This window comes from Rana temporaria, chromosome 1 (genome assembly GCF_905171775.1).
Source record: "Rana temporaria chromosome 1, aRanTem1.1, whole genome shotgun sequence".
Lineage (NCBI taxonomy): Eukaryota > Metazoa > Chordata > Amphibia > Anura > Ranidae > Rana > Rana temporaria.
In genome coordinates, this window is record NC_053489.1 from 439,907,265 (window position 1) to 439,928,577 (window position 21,313).

A 21,313-nucleotide genomic window follows, 5' to 3' on the forward strand; every position below is an offset into this window, starting at 1 on the left:
TGAGAAGGGGGGGGGGCTTTACAAAATATATATATATATATATATATATATATATATATATATATATATATATATATATATATATATATATATATATATATATATATATATATATATATTTTTTTTTTTTAAAGGGGGGTTGCCATCTGGGGCCCTCCAGGCCCCTTACAGGTGTACTGCCTGTACCCCCCTGATGACTACCCTGCACAAACTGTTGGCGCTATATAAATCCTGAACAATAAAAAAAATACTGCAAGGTATGGGTGTTGATTCTCAAGGTCAAGTACTTTGCTCCCACCACTGTATGCTCTGTAAAGGCAAAATGCAGCGCATATCGCTTGTATATCAAGGCAAAATTTATTAAAACATGTTGCTTGTCTCGCAAAACGCTCTCAAAGCAAGGTTTTACTGTATAACTAAAGGCAAAACCTTCTTTTTTTTTTTTTTTTTTGTACAGAGCAGTAAGAACAGCTACCATTTTGTGAGGAGGATTTTGATTATTATATAAATGTACATAAAGAGAGTTGTACTTCAGGCTCATAAGCCCCTACAACCATTCCATTTGCCCCATTCCTCCACTGAAGCAGGCTTGCACCCTTTAAAAAAAATAAATAAAATCTATTCCCCTTTACTCTGCGTATTCTCTCTAATGACTGCACTGGATTAGATTTTTCACTATTACCTTACTGGGGCTCTTACCCTGTCCTTATGACATACTATGCTTTAAAGCAGTGGTCTCCAAACTGCAGCCTGTGGGCCAGATATGGCCTTTTGCATGCCTTCACCCAGCCCTTGGGGCACTGTTCCTCCCAATGATACATGACACTATTCTTTCCACTTACACCAATGATGGGGCACCGTTTCTCCCACTGATATCAACGAAGAGCCCCTAATCCTCCTACTGACCATGGCGCTTTGTAATTTTTTTTTCTACACCCACTGACCACAAAGCCTGAGACTGACCTACTCCCACTAATGCTAGTGCATTTTATACTTCCACTGACTACAGTCTGCCCCCCTAAAGTCTAAAGAATAGTAAACTGGACCTTTGTTTAGAAAGTTTGGAGACCCCCATTTTAAAAGGGTTTAGGTATGAAAGCTTCAGAAACAGATTTAAAAAATGTATTAGCTTTTGAGATAAATAAAGATTTTTTTTTTTATAAGTATAGCCTAAATGTCACCAGGTCAAACTGTTCAAAACCCCTCATATGAAATGGATAGTCCTGGGTGATTTCTATCCTATGCACCATCACAGATAGATAATCTATGTAATTTTGGCAAAAACAATGGCGTGCCATTGAAAAATCATTGGTATTGTAATTATATTGTTCAAGATTGCTTATATGTGCTTAAAAGAATTCCAACAATTACTCAAAAGGGAACAAAACCCAATGGCATTGTCACACAGTAAGTCTAAAGGTCTTCATCTGCCAGTCTTGTTATAGACTTTGCTTTTTCAAAAAGAAAATTTTTGATTTCTTCACATTCATCTAGCCGATGGATGCATTTTCTTTTACTTTGTTGTTGAATTGAATTTATTTACAACAAAACTATTCATTGTTAGCATTTTTCTGTATGGAGACCTACATTTTTTTCCCTTTCCGATTTAATCAAGGGCGCTTTTTGTTACCATTGGGCCCATCGTTCCTGTACACGCTGTCATTATAGAGGACACACAGAAGGGACTTGCATGCATACGGTGAGTCTGAAAAATACTTACCCATAATTTTTGACAAAATTGGAGAGATTATCCCTAAAGGTGCTGAAAGGGGTTGTAAAGGTTTGTTTTTTATTTTCTAAATAGGTTACTTTAAGCTAGTGCATTGTTGGTTCACTTAACCTTTCCTTCAATTTCCCTTCTAAATGTTTTTTTTTCTTTGTTTTCTTTGGCTGAATTTCTCACTTCCTGTTCCTCCTCAGTAAGGTGTTCAGTAAGCTGTTCTAAATGACTTTCCACCGCTCAGATGATGGTGGAAAGCTTACTGAGGAGAAACGGGAAGTGACAAATTCAAAGAAAGGAAAAAAAAAACATTAAGAGCCGGTTCACACTGGGGCGGCACGACTTTGGGGGCGACTCGGCAAGTCGTCCTGAAGACAATTTCAGAGGCGACTTGCAAAATGACTTCTGTATTGAAGTCAATGCAAGTCGCCCCGAGTAGCCCCTGAAGTCGTACAAGAACCCTTTTTCTAAGTCGGAGCGACTTGCGTCGCTCCTATTAGAACGGTTCTGGTGAATAGAATGGGACGCGACTTGTCAGGCAGCTGACTCACCGGACGAGTCGCCCCAGTGTGAACCGGCTCTTAGAAGGGACATCGAAGGAAAAGGTAAGTGAACCAACAATGCACTAGCTTAAAGGAACCAATTTAGAAAATAAAAGCCGAACCTTTACAACCCCTTTAAGATCTAGACCCACAAGGACTGTTTCAATTAACCTGAGAAGTTTCTATGAAAGTGTCCATATATTGATAAAACTTTTGGTGGTACCATTTCTGAGATAACTAAAGCTTTCATTTATATATTCCTTATTAGAAATAAAAGCCTGACATACATTTCAACTCTATCTGAAAAAGGACATAGAAGTAGAAGGACACAGTAGTAAAATTGAGTGGACGAGAGGAACTACTGAGTGCAGCAAGAAATCATGAGAGCAACACTTCCAGAAGTGACGGTTTAGAAAGATACTTTAACTTGATGATTCCTCTTCATCAGTGGTGTTTGGTGTCATGGGCAGTGGGAGAGGAAAATATTCACTTGCTTCTCTGCAGGGATAGCTATTACTGACATTTCCACTTTAGCAACCGAGCTACTTTAATTTGTCACAGATTGCATTCAATGCACGCAAGAAGTTAAAATGATAACTCTATCCACAGCCAAGTAATCATGCTGGTAAAAAAACTGGCACAACTCAGCTAGGGTTTCTCATTGTTCGGACTACATATACAAACTGTCCCCCATTTCCCTTGCCTTGTTTGCTTTAGTGTCCGAGACATCAGGCACCTGTGCGATAAGCACCCTTTGTCAAAATATAATTGCTGTTGCAGTCTGTTTACCGCAGTGTTCTGATAAACACAACATTGGTAACAACTGATAGCATCCGTTTTCGCATCTGCACTGACATTTATCAGCGCTATAAAACCTGGGGATGTCTGGATTTACAAAATTTGGGATTGAAAAGAATAATTACGATTTGTAATGCTTACCATTTATAGAATATTATTAGCTGCTATACGGTTTGCATTGTCCAGCCAGTTAAAAGGTGTAAACAGGGATGGTAAATGGTCATTTTTTTCTTTTTTTTATTAATTTAGGGTTCACGCCACATTCAGTCCAGTGCGGTTTTTTTTTTTTAGGGCTCTTTCACACGGAGCGGACCGTTTCTGGGTCCGCTCCGTGTGTCCGCCAAAGCTCAGCGGGGATTCCCACTCAGATGTCGGCGGATAGGGCGGTCCCCCGCACACAGTGCAGGGACCGTCCTGTCTCTGCTCCGCTGTCCCCTATGGGGGACCGGATGCAGACGGACCGTCTGTCCGTCTGCATCCGGTCCGTTCCGCCGAACGGAAGAAAAATAGGGTTTCTTCCGTTCGGAAAAGCGGATCCCGACTGACGCGGACGCTAGCGGATGCTCCATCCGCTAACAGACCCGTTCCCATAGGGATTCATTACAAGTCCGTTAACGGACTTGTAATGAGTGGGCGGACGAACGGTCCGCTAGTGTGAAAGGACCCTAAATTGCCCACATGGGCCGCAACAGTAACCGTAACAATCAAGGCATCACAAGAAAAATACTGGTTCATATATACAAGTATTACACTGCTATTCAATCAGGGATAGAACAGGTAGCACAGTAAACTCAAAAACTCATGGATAGCAGGTTATGTAGTTTCCAATGGCATAGTTCACACCAGTGCAGTCAGTTCCAAAAAGTAGAACATACAGCATTTTTTCTGCACTGAAACGCAATAAAACGCACCGGAATTCACCTAAACGCACCAAAAAGGCACTGGAACACATATGTCCTATTTTAAGGTGAACAAAAAAGATGGGGGTGGGGTAATACACTGGAATGCATCAAAAATGCACTAGAATGCATCAAAAATGTGCATGCAGAAAAACATCCAGACTGCATTTCTATGGTGTGAACTGGCCCTTAAGGAAGGTGCTGCTTTGCTTCCATTACATGTGCAATCGATGGGATAAACATGCAATTTTTACCTAAACGTCAAAGTGCAGTATTTTGTCTGTTTCTAAAAGAGCATTATAGATTTGAAGTGGAAGAAAAGCCTAAGTTTAACTATCCTTAAAAATATTCTCTCCCCCTTCTATCTACCCTATATAAAAAAATGGATGTGTGTTCTTACCTATTTTTAATCTGCTCGAGTCATGTGATCCTGTAGCTCTGGCTCAGGGAGTGCTAACCAGCTGTTGTCAGCGCTCTCTTTTCTACCCTGCAGCAGCAGTTTACAGACACAAGGGAGCCACAGATGCATGATCACAGGACCAGAACAGATCAACACCTTAGAGCCGGCGGGGCTTACAGTAATTTGACCACCGTGATTGGAGGTCACATGAGCGGAAAGAACGGGAGCTATCAGGCAGCCACGATAACTGTGGTGGGAGAGAGTAGGGGGCACACGCTCTTGGCACAGCTCTACCAGAACTATTGCATGCCATACTGCGGCCGCTCAGGACCAAGGCCCAGCTGCCAAGAGGCTGCCTATTTGCCACTTGGCACCAAGGAGTTAAAGATAGGCAAGTGCACATATCTTTTTTTTTTTTTACTAGTTAGGATGACTTATTTAAATCCTTATGCTGCTAGCATTAGTAAATTGATAGGAAAGTAGATCACATTTACTTGTTTTAACCTTTTTTTTTTCACATTTCTTTGCCTAGGCCTGGAAACCAGGAAGTAACCAAACAATGTCATATCCCAGGGATTGTCAGGAGGGGAGAAGGGCTTGTCTCAGCTAAGCATTCATGCCTGCTGCATTCATGCCTAGGCTAAAGGCAGATGTATTCCAGGAAGTAAATGCTACATGAATCATCCGCCCTTACTCAAGATGGCCACGACCAGAAATGCTAGGGGGGCTTTTCAAGATGACTTAGTATTGTGAATTTTAATTTCTTGGTGCTAATTAAAAATCCCAGGCCACCAATTTACCGTCTGGTACAACAATACAGGGATGTGTTCACACTGAACGCGGGTTTGAAATGGTGTTAGTTCAGCTGAACTCACTCAATTTCAGTGCGAATTTGGGGACGATTTGAAAGACATCCAAGTGGGTTCATTAACAGATGAATATTGAAATCACTCCCCTAAATTGCCAAAAGTAGTGCAGGAACTCGGCATGGCGTCGCACCGATTGCAGCAGCCCCGCCGGCAATAGGCTGCGATTTGACATGTCGAATTGTGCCAATGTGAATGGGGGCTGAAACTACTTTGGTCTAATGAAGACCATCAATAAACCAATACATACTCTAGGGTTACTGGCTCTGATGTTATTTTTTTATAACCTATTAAAGTGTAGGGTTAACATAAGAATAATCTGTTAAGTGTTCACCTTAGCAGGAGGTCGGAGAGGAAGACATATCCTTGGCACGTCCTAAAGTCATCCAGCAGTGTCTGAGATACATCACTGGAGTCCTTGAGAAAGCAGGAGAGACCAGCAAACATCTCCACAATTTCCAGAGGAGACAGATCATTTGACTGCTGCATGTTCTGCACACATGTGGCCAGGCATTCTTTCTCTGAAAAACAAAAAGCCAGAAAAGCACGTCACATTTGACACCAAGTTGTCACACAGTAAAAGTACATGCAATTTTTTACATTTTCTATGTTATGCAACTCCATGTACTGAGCAGTCAGTGCGTGTTTTCCTTTGAGGGATGACTCAGTCACTCCAGTATGGAATAATCGGAGTCAAGGCAAAGGAAGTGATGAGGCAGGTTATTTCTCAAGCAGACAACAAAATATTAGTGATGCTCAGTTTTTTTTCCAGCACAGGCTAATGAAATGTCATATGATTCTTTTTTGTGTTTAGATGAAATCTTGAACATATGGTCTGCTTCATTTAACAAAACATATAACCTTATAATATGCGATCAAACCTAAACCTTTTTAATGTGTATGCAGTCAGGCAAGGCTCTGCACCACATAGTTGAAGGTAAATCTAAAGGACATTGAATATGAAAATTGTATAATGTATGGGCAGCATTATGTGATCTCTGACATTCCTAAGGCCTCGTACACACGGACGGACAGTCCGCTGAAAACGGTCCGCCGGACCGTTTTCAGCAGATACGTCCGCCCGGAGATTTCTGTCTGATGGTTGTACACACCATCAGACAGAAATCCGCGCGTAAACAATACGCGGGGACGTGGCCGCGCTGTGGCCGCGCTGTCGCTGCGACGATGACGCGGCAACGTGGGCGGCCCTGGAAGTTCAAAGCTTCCACGCATGCGTCGAATCAGTACGACGCATGCGAGGGATGGCGGTCGGTCGGAAGTGTCCGGTGAGTCTGTACAGACGACCGAACACGTCCGGACAGGTTTCCAGCGGACAGATTTCTTAGCATGCTAAGAAATTTTTATCCGCTGGAAACTGTCCGATCTGCCGGACAATTGTCCGGTCGGGCCTACACACGACCGGATCTGTCCGCTGAAACTGGTCCGTCGGACCAGTTTCAGCGGACAGATCCGGTCGTGTGTACGGGGCCTAAGACGACTGAAATAACAAGCCTTACCTTATCAATCTTATTGCCTATAACTGGAATTCATGTTTCTTTTTCAACGCTGGGCTGCAGAAATGACAGCTGGAAGCTCATTTGTTGCTATAGGCTACATTTTTTTTCTGTAGCATACATTTAATACACCAACCCCGCTATGACTACAGGAATTGCAATACATTTTTCTTTTATTTTTTTTGCTGTGATGTGGTTCTTCATTTTCAAAAGGCAGCAGCACAGAAACAAAGTAACAGAAACGGATAGGTGATGTAAAATTGTATGTTTGCCACCAGACAATACTGGAATAAGTTCAATAAACACGAATAGGATTATTTTCCCACTGTAAGAGCTTTCCTTCACTTTCGGTCTTGGATACATGGACAAAAAACATGGAGGTTCCCATTGTCTACTAGCAGCCAACAAGTACGATGTCAGGATAACTTTGTGAAGACTTCTAGAGAAAAGACTCCAAAAGACTGACTGCTCCTAGTGGCCTGTGTTCCTTATTGACATTGATTGAGTAGAGGGGGAATTTGCACCCTAAAATATATCAGGAAGTGACAATTACTTGGGAGGGGTCATTGTGCTTCCTGGAAATATCAGTGCAAACTTTTTCTCCTACTATCTCTCATCTGCATTGGCCCTCCACTACGAAGGCCTGCCTCACTACAAATAGGAACGTGCAGGTGGCAGGATGGGGTAGGCAAGCTTCAGCACTGCCAGGAAGTGCAAAAGCTTTTTTCTGATGGTTAAAGTAAAACAGGAGGTACTGAAAGCCACTGCAGATATGTACAGGCTTATATGTCTGGATGTCATATGATTGTGGCTGTACACTTGATGATCGTCTGACCAGTGATGACACACGGGACTCTGTACACAGAGACCGATCTCACCGTTTCTTCTCCCTGAAATCAGTTCAGAGTAAAAGCAGCACATATTACACGTGTTAGGCACGCAGTTAACCCCTTGATGTTAACCCCTTACCAGCCAGTGTCATCAGTACAGTATTATCGCTGATCACTTTATTAGTGTCACTAGTGATGTCAGTGTCAGTCAATTAGTGACCCTCCCAGCCAGTGTCTGCGAGCACCAGATTGTCCGCCAAATTTCTAAAGGCGGTACCGACATGAAATTTTAACCACATGACGGTAACAACCCATACATACAAAGAGGCTAAAACAAAGATGTTTTAAAATGAACGTATGTGTAACAAAATGGAATGGCACAGAGAAAAAAAGTATTGAAGACGCTAACTGAAATGTATTTAACACTTCGTACACAATCTTTTGTTGGCAATGACAGCTTCAAGATGCCTCCTGTATGGAGAAACTAGTCACATGCATTGCCCAAGTGTGATTTTGACCCATTCTTCCACAGTCTTCAAATCTTGAAGTTTCCGTGGGCCTTGTCTAAGCAATCTGATCTTTAGTTCTTTCCATAGATATTCTATAAGATTCAAGTCAGGTGATTGGTTGGGCCATTCAAGCAGCATTGTTTTATTTTGTTAAAACCAGTTGAGAGTTTCCTTGGCTTTGGTATAATTTTCTTGCTGAAAAGTCCACCCTTGTTTCATCTTCATGATCCTGGTAGATGACAGCAGATTTTTATCAAGGATGTTTTGGTACATTTTTCCCCATTCGTCCTTCCTTCAATAATACGAATTTTGCCAGTATATCATATGCTGAAAAACAGCCCCACACCATGATTTTCCTCCAACTTTCACTCAGTATGGGGGTGTTCTTGGGGTGATGTGCAGTGCTATTTCACCTCCAAACACGGTGTGTATTAAAGTTGTAAAATTTCATGCCAACAGGACCTTTACAAGCATATTTACCTAGAAAAATTGTGGTGTGTCCAATACTTTTTTTTACCTGCGGTGTGTGTGTGTGTATCTATAACAACACTAAAGAAATGACACTTTGCAACAATGTAAAGTAGTGAGTGTACAGCTTGTATAACCGTGTAAATTTGCTGTCCCCTCAAAATAACTCAACACACAGCCATTAATGTCTAAACCGCTGGCAACATAAGTGAGTACACCCCTAAGTGAAAATGTCATCCAAAATGGGCCCAATTAGCCATCTTTCCCGGTTGTCACATGAAAAGGTATAATAAAATATTTGCAAAAATGTGAGGGGTGTACTCACTTTTATGAGATACTGTAAATAATATACAGACTATGTATATTTAAATATATTGTGGATTATTGAATATTGTATGTAATAGTTCACACAAACCAAATAACCTAAAAGACATGTAGCAGAATACATTTTGTGCTACATTCATGAAGAAATGTGATTTTATTGGATGTGTTTTATAACAAAAAGAAGAAAATATGGTGTTTTTTTTTTTTTTTATAATAAAAATAATACAAAACCCAGTGGTAAACAAGTACCACCAAAAGACAGCTTTATTTGTGTGATAAAAAGGGAAAAGCATTTCATTTTTGTACAATGTTGCATGATCGAGCAATTGAAAGTTAAAGTAGCACAGTGCTGAAAAAACAAAAAATGGGCCGGTCATGAAGCGGGTTAAACCTTCCAAAAGGTCACGTGGTTAAATGTTTCTACTTACCATGTATATATTTCACCACATTTAGGCTAAGCCCATGTCGTGAAATGGTCATTAAAACTTCACCAGCACTTTTTCTCCAGGGAATGTTGTATGGAGGGCACCAGGATGTTATTGCACTAAAGAGGAGTTGAAGGTCATCTTTCTGAGCCAGCTCCTCTGCTGGAGATACATAGTTGCACAACTTCACCAAAATCTGAAAAAAAAAAAAAAACATAATGGAAAACATCAGAAAAGGGAATGGAAAACATTTTATGCAATACAATAAAAAGGAATCAATTTTTTCCCATATGAAAATTAAGCAATCAAGGCTATACATCTAAATTCATATGCATCAAAATAAAAAGTACAGTAAACTTAGGGAATATTAATTGTATCCCAGCGTTTAATGGCAGGGGCTTTCAGAGGTTGGAAAAATAACTTGCTTCCAAGAGCAGCAGAGTTTTGGCCGAAAAAACGCTGGTTCACGTGTCCAAACGCTTGTTAATGCTATACGCGTTTAGTGCTTGAGTCTCAACTCATTTCAATGGCCAGAATTAATTATTATTCTAGCCAATGAAATGCATTAGTGCTTGATGCCAGTAAATACGGCTTAACGCGCTACACACTTTTACAAGTGTCAGGTGTTTTTTCTGCCAAAACATTGCTGCCAGGAGAAAAAAGCCTTTTAGAAGAGTTTCTAAAACTTTTTAGGCCCCTCCCACCGTTGCAGCGGTCCACCAGCCAGTGATCTCCGCTGAGCTGGCGGATAACAGGTCCCTCTCTGCTCACTGAGCGAGGAGGGACTTGTCGAGCGCCACTGCTTTTCTATGGAGAGATCGGACGAAAACGGACAGCATGTCCGTTTTCATCAGATCTCACCCAATCTGATCCACCAGGACAGATGGCGACGTATCGCCATAGGCTAATTTTAGCGGATCAGATTTTAGCGGACATGGTCACCGCTGACATCCGACGCTCCATAGAGTTGTATCCATAGAGTTGTATCAACCTGAACGGTCCGCCCGTGTGAAAGGGGCCTACTATACATTGCATTTGTATTGAAAGCTAATTTTACTAGAGCTGAAACAACTAATCAACAAATGATTATGCAAATAGTTTTCAGCTATTTTCATAATCGATTAATTGGTCAGTCGGTTTGCATACAGAATGCATTATTTGTTTACATATCAGAAAATATAGCTCAGTACACCATCCATACATGTCAGTAAGTGCCTGAGAACTTGTGAATGTGTGAGGAGCAATGCCTCGTGGGACATGTAGTTCCGAGCAAGAGAAGGAAGTGAGTGATTCTAAAGGCATCAGCATCCTAACCCTGAGAAGGTGGAGGCTGATATACTGGAGTTAATAGAAGGCATTACAGCTACATGTGAAAGGAAAATGTTTCCAGTATTGTGAATTATATTTAAAAATGATTATATCCATGCAAAAACGTCTCAGCCTTTAGTACTACTTTAATATAACAAGTTTTATATTCCCCCTCACCACCCTGCATATAGCTTCATGTCTGACTCCCAGGTTAAAATACCCATATATCCTACTTCTGGGTGTATTTATTATTGTTATTATTATATACTGTATATAAGAGAAAAGTTGTGCCTTAATGCTTCTTAGTACAAATTAACCCCTCATAGTTGTGATTATCTGCTGTTTTTTGTACTATAAAAGGCCAATTTCAAAAGCTCCAAAAAAAACGAGCAACAAGCAAAATCCCATTCATTTAAATAGCCCCGTTTACATATGAGCGTTCTGTCACCTGAAGCAAAACACCTGAATCTCAAAAAAAAAAAAAAAAAAAGAAGGGGGCATGAGCTTCTTTTTAGGCAAATTACAAGTGTTTTACATTGGTGACCTTTGGACCTCAAAAACGGCTGTACAAAAAAGCTGCAAAATCTCTGCAAAAACGGCAGAAAAAAAAAAACACGCTAAAAAAACGTGCTCAGGTCTGAACACAGTCTTAAATAAAAATGTTGATATTTTAGTCTGATGATATGTACTAGGTTCAACCTTCAATAATACATACAGCAGGCCTCAAAATTTCAAGTCCTGAGCTACTAGCCAGGCCTTAAGAGTTACTCGCCACCTGTTGCCCCACCCAAATTCTACCTTGCCCCGCCCCTTAAACACGCCCTTGTAAATGATCTCATGAAATAACACTGTTAAATGTTTTATTCAGTATGGCACAGTGGCTGTGTTTGATGGCATGGCACAGTGGTGACAATTGATGGCACAGTGGCTGTGTTTGATGGCACAGTGGTGACAATTTATGGCACAGTGGCTGTTTGATGGCACAGTGGTGACAATTGATGGCATAGTAGCTGCGTTTGATGGCATGGCACAGTGGTGACAATTGATGGCACAGTGGCTGCGTTTGATGGCATGGCACAGTGGTGACAATTGATGGCACAGTGGCTGCGTTTGATGGCATGGCACAGTGGTGACAATTGATGGCACAGTGGCTGCATTTGATGGCATGGCACAGTGGTGACAATTGATGGCACAGTGGCTGCGTTTGATGGCATAGTGACTGCATTTGATGGCATGGCACAGTGGTGACAATTGATGGTACAGTGGCTGCATTTGATGGGCACAGTGAGGCTGCAATTTTTTATTTATTTGTGTTTGCGCCCCCTCAAAAATTTTGATTGACAGTCTTCCGAGAGGCTTCCGACGGTCGCATCCATCGCGTCACGATTTTCCGAAAGAAGCCGAACGTCGGTGCACAGGCGCAGTATAGAGCCGCATCGACGTTTGGCTTCTTTCGGCTACTAGTGACGCGATGGATGCGACCGTCGGAAGCCTCTCGAAAGACTGTCAATCAAGAAGGAACGCCCGCTCCCGAAGACCCATACCCGGAAGCGACGGAGAAGATGCATCTCGAAAACGGTAAGTACAGCTCTTATTTTAAAACAACTAGCCGATTCCCCTAGACAAAACAAGCATCCATCTAGCATCCATCTAAGGGGAAAATTTGTTTTATGGGTGAACTCCCGCTTTAAGGTGTCATCACATGTTTGTGGCACATTTGGCCATGTTCACAACAACAACAAAAAATAAAAAATGCGATTGGGGTGGGATTTAATGCACATCAAACACTGCATATTAATGCCATAGGCGTGTTTGTTTAATGTAAGTATTTTGAGCACGTGCAAAAAAGGCTTTATAGCTGGAAAGCTTGGTCTACTACAAAAAGTTAAAAATAGCAGACTTACTGGCTGGATCAACAGGTAAAAATAGGGAAGAAAGCCTCAAAAGAAAACAAATGTAGCCACCATATCCAAGAACTGCCAAGCCGTAATGTTATTTTGAGGTTAAATACCGCTTTAATATAGCCCAGTTGTGCTTAAAAGGATAAAAACCAAGTTTAAATACTGTAACCATTTTCATTATGTTTTTTGTTAAAAAACCGTTTTATCTTCTGCTCATCTATTTGTCCTGTGAAGCAGAATCTTTTGAGCACACAAGAAATGCTCATAAATAGGTCAGTCGCTCTTGATTGTTCAATCAGTTTGCTTTTATGACTTTGCAGCGATTAAAGATGCATGTGGCAATAGCAGGGTCATTATGTGTGGAAAGCATTGATGAGCAAAGTCAAACAGACACAGGTTAGCCAGTTAAAGGGACGGTATTGCCTACCGACAGAGATCTGGAAGAAATGCTTCCTTCCTCATATGATCACATGAAGACTATGATGTCAGACACTTACATGGGATCCTGTACATACATCCATTTTACCCAATCGCACTCTATTATTGTTTTTTTCCTTTTTTTTTTAAATTGGATTAACCACTTAAGCCCCGGACCTTTAGGCAGCCAAATGCCCAGGCCAGGTTTTGCGATTCGGCACTGCGTCGCTTTAACAGACAATTGCGCGGTCGTGCGACGTGGCTCCCAAACAAAATTGGCGTCCTTTTTTCCCCATAAATAGAGCTTTCTTTTGGTGGTATTTGATCACCTCTGCGGTTTTTATTTTTTGCGCTATAAACAAAAATAGAGCGACAATTTTGAAAAAAATGCAATATTTTTTACTTTTTGCTATAATAAATATCCCCCAAAAACATATATAAAAAAAAAATGTTTTCCTCAGTTTAGGCCGATACGTATTCTTCTACCTATTTTTGGTAAAAAAACAAAAAAATCACAATAAATGTTTATCGATTGGTTTGCGCAAAATTTATAGCGTTTACAAAATAGGGGATAGTTTTATTGCATTTTTATTAATTATTTTTTTTTACTACTATTGGCGGCGATCAGCGATTTTTTTCGTGACTGCGACATTATGGCGGACACTTCGGACAATTTTGACACATTTTTGGGACCATTGTCATTTTCACAGCAAAAAATGCATTTAAATTGCATTCTTTATTGTGAAAATGACAGTTGCAGTTTGGGAGTCAACCACATGGGGCGCTGTAGGAGTTAGGGTTCACCTAGCGTGTGTTTACAACTGTAGGGGGGTGTGGCTGTAGGTCTGATGTCATCGATTGTGTCTCCCCTATAAAAGGGATCACTTGATCGATACGCCACCACAGTGAAGCACGGGGAAGCCGTGTTTACATACGGCTCTCCCCGTTCTTCAGCTCCGGGGAGCGATCGCGACGGAGCGGCTATAAACGAATAGCCGCGCTGTCGTTCTGGATCGCTCCCCGCGGGAATCCGCCCGCCGCACGCAGCGGGGGGGGGTCCCGATCGGACCCCCCACCCGCTAGAAGGCAAGGACGTATATATATATATGTCCTTCTGCCTGTACGTGCCATTCTGTGGACGTAAATAGGCGTGCAGCGGGCGTTAAGTGGTTAAAAAAAAAAAAAAAACAAGACAACTTTTATTAGTTTTCCACAAAGAAGCAATGATCATAAATTTTAAGCCAAATACAGATGTTTTTTTCTTTGAGCTAAAAAAAAAAAAAAAAGGAGGTTGTGAAAAACTAAAAAAACGGCACAACACGAGATGATTACCAAAGACCCATGAGTCACGTAGACACAATAACATTGTGTTATTGCGTACTCACATCATCATAAAGAAAAAAAAGAAAAAAAAAAAAGCTTACGTAATTAAAAGTCATTTTAATTTAATTTGTTTTAAAGCTTTAGGCTACACCATGGTGCTTTACAATGTCAGGGATCTTGTTTCAAGTTCTATTTCCCTGTTAATACAAGCAAGGCACAAGCGTGTATATGAAACCGTGACACCAGTTTTAATGAAGATGAAGTTCTTAAACTAGGGCCTGAAAATTCTCATTTAGACTCCAAATAGTCATTGAGGCAGATGGCTTATCAAATATTCTATTAAGAAATTGCAGTGGGGATATTAAACAGATCGATAAGTGCAGACGCCAGATGGAAATAACTATTGCAAAGGCAGCAGTATGCGTAATGATTTCTGATGTAGATTCCGTTTAAGTGTTTGCTCCAACTCAACCAAAACCATCGGATTCCTGGTATTCCAAATGCAGGTGCTGTTTAGACAAATCACTTTAATGCCTGTGTGCCATCAAATGAACATTAATGGTTTAACCATTACAGAGCTGCAAGAAGTTCTGCATGTAATACAATTGATTGTGATCTAAATTAAGGGCTCTTTCACACGAGCGGACTCCGCATGGGATCTGTCTGCGGATCCCCGCTAAGCAAGCGTGTCCACACGTTTATGCAGAGCAGACACAGCCCGTTTTCCTCTATGGGCGGTCAGATGTCAATGAAACACCTGTCTTGTTTACAGCCAACTGTCATCCGAATTACCAGAAAGATGGGGAACGGATCCCCGTCCATCTGTTTTTAAAGGATAGAATCAGATCAGATGTGTCCATTTACACCAGCTGACGTCTGCTTAAACCCGCCGCTCCATAGAGGGCAATGGATGGTCCGAACTGGTCCGCCTAAAAAACTGACAGACGGACACATGTGAAAGAGCTCCAAGGCTGGGTTCACCGCATCCAATTTGCAATAGCAGGAGATTGTGACCGGCTCTCTAAGGAGCCGGTTCACATATCCCCGCTGCGGCTCCGGTGCAAATTTGCACAGGAGCCCTGTGCGTCTTTTGGTCCCTTTGGGCCTGAAATCGGACCTGAAACTGTGAACCAGGATGCGCTGGACCCTTGCTGGGAGCCGCATGTAGCGATGGTATGAACCATGAAGTGTTATTTTCTTTCCTGTAACACGTAAACAGCTTGATTCCTCCACCAACACAATCAGTGTTGATGGAGAAATCCCTCCGGTGCAGCTATTGTGTTCCCGATGGTGGAGCAGGCAGGGGGAAGCCATCTGGGGGTAATTATTGCTAGCGACTTTAGCCACTGACAGTAATCTCATTCAAAACCTGTTTGTACACAAGTTGATCGATTGATGAACTTGGGTACAAGTGTGCATGGTTCGAATCTCAGTCAGTCCCTGCTAAGCTGGCCAAGAATTGAACGGTCTATGGCCGTCTTTAGTGCTCTTTGAGACAGAAGGCCGGAGAGGACGGTAAAAATGGGTGGCTAAGCAGCCGTTTTGCTGCCCATCCGAACTGTCACAATACCCAACTTACCTACCTCATAGTCTAACGGGGCTGTACAGATACCATGGCCACAATGCTTTGCTTCGCGGCCGCAGCATTTTTAACTCAAGGTGCAGAGTTGGACAGGCCTGTCACTGTGTCTCAACCACATGCTATGCATGCGATTGTTACGGAACACAGATTGCTCTTCAGAGGGCACCCCACTGAGCAGGCGGACGGCTGGTCTGCGTCAGATCCACTTATGCAGAGCAGACACAGACACAGCCCGCTGCCCTCTATAGGTGGTTGAATGTTAATGTGAACAGAACACATAGAAAACATTTTTTTGAATGTACCTTCGTGATCTGCATTTTTCTAGTGCAGAAATTCACAAATCGCTGCATGAAAGTGCTCATGATGTAAATAAGTCAAAAAGGTATTTTTCAGTTACCATGTATTCTTCATCTCTGTACAATTGCCTTTGTCAATCTTTTTTTTTTTTTTTTTTCAAAAAGAAAATAAATTGTGGGTTTTCAAAAAGATTCAGGCAAATAAGCCACATATGCAAAACCTGAGTAAACATTCAGTATAGATAGAGATTAATTGCACCTCTGAAGCCAATTTATCTTCTTCGTAGAACTGTTGAAGCATTGTACACAAAGAATTTGCAACCCTAGGCAGGAAACAATATTTCCTGAGAATCTCTAATGCACAAAGTAATATCTCCCAATTAGGTTTTAAAGGAAAGGGGGGTGTAAGATATAGCAAGGAAGGGAGAAGGGACACAAGGAGGGAAAGGGAAAGACGTGTGTAAACCTGGGTAACAAAATAGTCATGGGACTATGAGTGAGACGGCGGCTGGTAAGCTATGCCATGACCTCTAGCCCTATTTATTGTAAAAAGGATAGCATACATGGGGAAGGGAAAAAGGGGGAAGGGGGGTGTAGTTTTAGGCGGGATTCACACCTAATAACGATAGGGCTGGCAGTAGGGGTTCAGTGCGTCCTTGTTCTCCGTTTCAGGGACAAATTTTTGCCTGAATTCGGCCCTGAAACAGAGCCAAAGATGCACAACGTTCCTGTCCAAGGCACTACAGAGATATGTGAACCGGTTCTATAGAGAGCTGGCCACAATCTCCTATCTTGCAAATTGGATGTGGAGGAAACCCACATCCAATTTGCATAGGTGTGAACCCAGCCTCAAGGTGTGTTTGTGCCATATGGACATACTGTTAAGAGAATTGGGGTGAGCAAAATTTTCATTGCATTGAAATTTTTGTGAAAATACGGAGATTTTTGCAAAACATACTGGAGTTAATAGGGAATGTAATATTACGGCGGTTGTCTCTGTCCAACTGTGCCCCTCAATTGTCCCCTGATATTTAACATAAAAAAAAAAAAAAAAAAAAATAAACATAAAAAAAAAAAAAAAACGACAATACACAAATAAAGGAAACAAATACACAAATACAAAAAAAACTCAGTTCATGCAGTTGCTGCACAATGTGTTATTCTTCAAAGTAAAATGACGCCTAAGCAGCTTCAGTAAAGTTTCCGTAAAAATGAAATCTGTAATTTTCCTTTTCCAGGCTGCCGAAAATGAAATTAATTATGAAGAAGGAAAACTACTACTTGCAGCATTTTGAATATAGAGACAGAGGCAATTATAAAAAGAAAACGCTGTTCGAACACTGTCCCTGTTGGCAAGTATATTTCTGCCTTCTCACATTTACTGACATTCTAACTTCTATCGGCTTAATTATACGCGCTTGTCAGGAGTTTAAATATCGGCAGCGAACGGATCAGAAATAGCAGCGTTTAGGGAAGAATGTTTTCTATGAAGCCAAGTGCTTGTTTTTACCTTCGTGCTGCATTCTGTTTCAGTTTGCAAAGGAAAAAAACCCATGGACAAACACCATTTAGCATTGTTTCACAGTATGAACCACATGCAAAAAAAAAAATCGCACAGAAACCGCACTGCATTCCTGTTCAATTCACATGCGATTCAGTGTGGTGCCATTTAAATCCATTCATTTTAAATGGCTCAAATCACCACATTGCTGCATGCCGCAATTTTTGGAACCACACTGCAACAGTATTGCATGGTACTTTTGTACCATGCAATCCGATGCGGGCAAACGCACTGCATTTGCGACCTGTGTTTGGGGTGTTAAGATTGCAGTGATACACCTGCTGCAGATTGCAAGGACACGCACAGATCGCCAGGTTTCCCCCAACGCCACATTTGTGTGTGCTGACCTGTATTTTGTGTAAAATAAAAAATGTTTTGCAAGGGTTAGGGGGCAACGGCAACTTGGTTTCAAAAGAGAAGTATAGCCCCCCCCCCCCCCCAAGAATCATACTTACCTAGGTGGATGCAGCATTGGTCCGATGCTGCATCTGTTCCCGGCCAGTGTTCTGCCGATGAAGGTCCCCCCGGCGGATAAGGACCCCCCCTGTACTGTGCAGTCACGGCGCTTGCACAGAACGAACCTCAACGAAGCAGCCAAAAATAGCCGAAGATGTAGAGCTGAGAGTCCGCTTTACACGTCGCCTGCGCAATGATTATCACATATGATGCACGATCCCGATGCTAGTGCCACTCTGCAAGGGGCGGAGGTGATTTTAGCAATAAAGTACACGTCTTAGCGGGCCGTGTAAAAACAAATGAAGGGTGGATTTTGCAATGGGGTTAAGTCATAAGCATAATAACAATAAACTCCATACATAAGAAATGTTTAAATGCACCACGAACATTGCAAAACCCGCCCTCCATTTGTTTTAACATGCCGCGCTAAGACGTGTACTTTATTGCTAAAATCACCTCCGCCCCTTGCAGAGTGGCACTAGCATCGGGATCGTGCATCATATGTGATAATCATTGCGCAGGCGACGTGTAAAGCGGACTCTCAGCTCTACATCTTCGGCGGCTCCGCGATGCGCCTGCGAAGGACAGGGGGGTCCTTATCCGCAGGGGGATCTTTTTTGGCAGGACACCGGCTCTAAGACTGAGAACCGGGCAATCAAACACAGCTGATCGCTCGGTTCTCAGAGCTTAGTGAGCTCTGACACCCCCCAAGCTCATGGATGCTTTAAAGAGCTTTAGAAGAGTTTGGGGACACAGTGATAATATTTGATGGTGAATGATAGTTGGGTCTCTGATACAAGTAACCTACAAACAATATGGAGGCACACAAGATTGCTATGAAGGACAGAATTTGATCCATAGTTCTGAAATCAACAATGCTTATGGTTCTCTGCTGATTGGGGAGCTCTAGCTCTGACTAAGCAGGGGCCTCCAGAGACACCACAAGAAAACAAACTCAAACTTTAAACACCTCTCATTTTATTGCAACAGAAATGTAATTGGCCCATTTAAGCTGAAAGTGCAGTTGGGCTTTAGCAATACTGGTAACTTAGTTTATAATACTGTTTTATAATTCAGCTTTAAGTATGACACTTAGAAATATACTAAAACTTTGAAACAGCAGGGTCTGGTACAGTAGCTACCTCCATTACAATCGTTCTTCACAACATTTCTAAACTACCAGTACTTAAATATCAGTACCCTTTCATTTAAAGTGCAGTTTTTCATAAGAAGTCTGTTTAATTTGCTCCCAAGGCAAATGCATGTAACTACATACAGCAAAAGCAAGGTTCAACGCAAACAAATGGCTTCCTAGAGTGCAAGACCGTTCAGAATTTGAATTTAAAGGGGTTGTAAAGGTACAATTTTTATTTTCCTAAATAGCTTCCTTTACCTTAGTGCAGTCCTCCTTCACTTACCTCATCCTTCCATTTTGCTTTTAAATGTTCTTATTTATTTCTTCTGGGAAATCCTCACTTCCTGTTCTTCTGTCTGTAACTCCACACAGTAATGCAAGGCTTTCTCCCTGGTGTGGAGTGTCGTGCTCGCCCCCTCCCTTGGACTACAGAAGAGTCAGGACGCTCTCTACGTTGCAGATAGAGAAAGGAGCTGTGTGTTAGTGGGCGTCCTGACTCTCCTGTAGTCCAAAGGAGGGGGCGAGCATGACACTCCACCCCAGGGAGAAAGTGTGGCATTACTGTGTGGAGTTACAGACAGAAGAACAGGAAGTGAGGATTTCTCAGAAGAAAAAGGACATTTAAAAGCAAAATGGAAGGATGAGGTAACTGAAAGAGGACTGCACTAAGGTAAAGGAAGCTATTTAGGGGGGGGGGGGGGGGGAATTGCACCTCTACAACCCCTTTAAGGAAAATATCTTTAAAGCGGAGTATATAGATAGATACTCAAGAGGGCCCCATTACATTTCCAAAAGGGCACACAATAGAATCTGTACTTATTCTCATCAGCAAGTGTGTTAATGTGGTGCACAAAATTGCAATATCATGATCGCTTTTTTTCTGCGCACACCAACATTGGATTAAATTAAAGCCATAGGATATAAAGGCAGATTGATTTGATCTCAGCTGGTGTGAACAAGCCCTGAAGGGGTTTTAATGCACAGAACAATTTTGTATTTACAACCATCCATATCACCACATACACAGAGAGCTTCCAGCAAGGAATACATGTAATTTTCACTAGTTCGCTTTAGTTTATAATTTAATGAAGACACTATTCAGGGAATCAAGGAAATTGTGCCCTAATGTCAAATATACTTACAGTCTAACAATTTAGCAACTCTGGTTCTCAGGTCAAAACTGCCTACAGCTTGAAGCAGTGAGCTTTGACTGGCAGCCTGCTGCCAATTACGGTAGATTTGGACCTGTGGCTGGGATGCTGCTAGCATAGGAGGTCAGTGTGCAGGCAAGATCAACAAGTCTGCTCACTGATGGCTCCTAGTGTTTACCATTAAACTGCACTGGCGCTGTGATACAGCCAGCACAGGGACCGCCCTAAGGCTTTTTGCTTACCTGGTGCGAGACACTCAGCGGGTTACACAGAGGAGCACGACAGGCCATGTGTTGGATACCATGGGTGTTGAGGGAATCCCTGGTTATTTACCATGTGAGGAGATCAGGGGCAAGATGGCCAATATCAGAAAACATTAAATACTATTTAGGTGGTCAACAAGCTCTGGGAAGCATTGTTTTGGCACCGATCTGTTATGAGATGTGTAAAATGGTGTTCGTGGCCATACTTTATAAAACAGTGACATGTTCCATGGGAATCCCTCCTTGTCTTTCCAGCATCAGTTGCTGCTTTTTTTAATTAATATTATTTAAATCTTTTATTTCAAAAGTAAAAAACAAAAAAGGGCTCCGATCATTAGAGCATACATATCTAAAATACTAATAACCACAATATTGAGTAATACTTTCCGCAAAGCTAAGACCTCCATACACACCATTAGATTTTCTGCAGATTTTTGTCTTCAGATTTACCAAAACCATGTAGTGTAAGGGCCTGCCTGATTGCATACAAATTTAAACTCTTAGGCCTTGTACACACGGTCGGACAAAACCGATGAAAATGGTCCGACGGACCGTTTTCATCGGTTCACCGCTGAAGTGGCCTGATGGTCTGATGTGTGTACACACCATCGTTCCAAAAACCGAT

The 21,313-nt window shown here is 41.9% G+C and overlaps 1 protein-coding gene across 5 annotated transcripts in view; it reads right to left on the reverse strand.

Annotated features, from left to right (window-relative positions):
• The window catches only part of WDFY3 (WD repeat and FYVE domain containing 3), a 365,507-nt gene that overhangs the window by 214,341 nt on the left and 129,853 nt on the right, over positions 1–21,313 (reverse strand). For all 5 annotated transcript variants that reach the window (XM_040326535.1, XM_040326529.1, XM_040326514.1 and 2 more), the window contains exons 7-8: positions 9,299–9,491; positions 5,560–5,746 (exon numbers count right to left, since the gene is read on the reverse strand). In XM_040326535.1, coding sequence (XP_040182469.1) covers positions 5,560–5,746; positions 9,299–9,491 — 380 coding nt within the window. The remainder of the gene's footprint in view (positions 1–5,559; positions 5,747–9,298; positions 9,492–21,313) is intronic.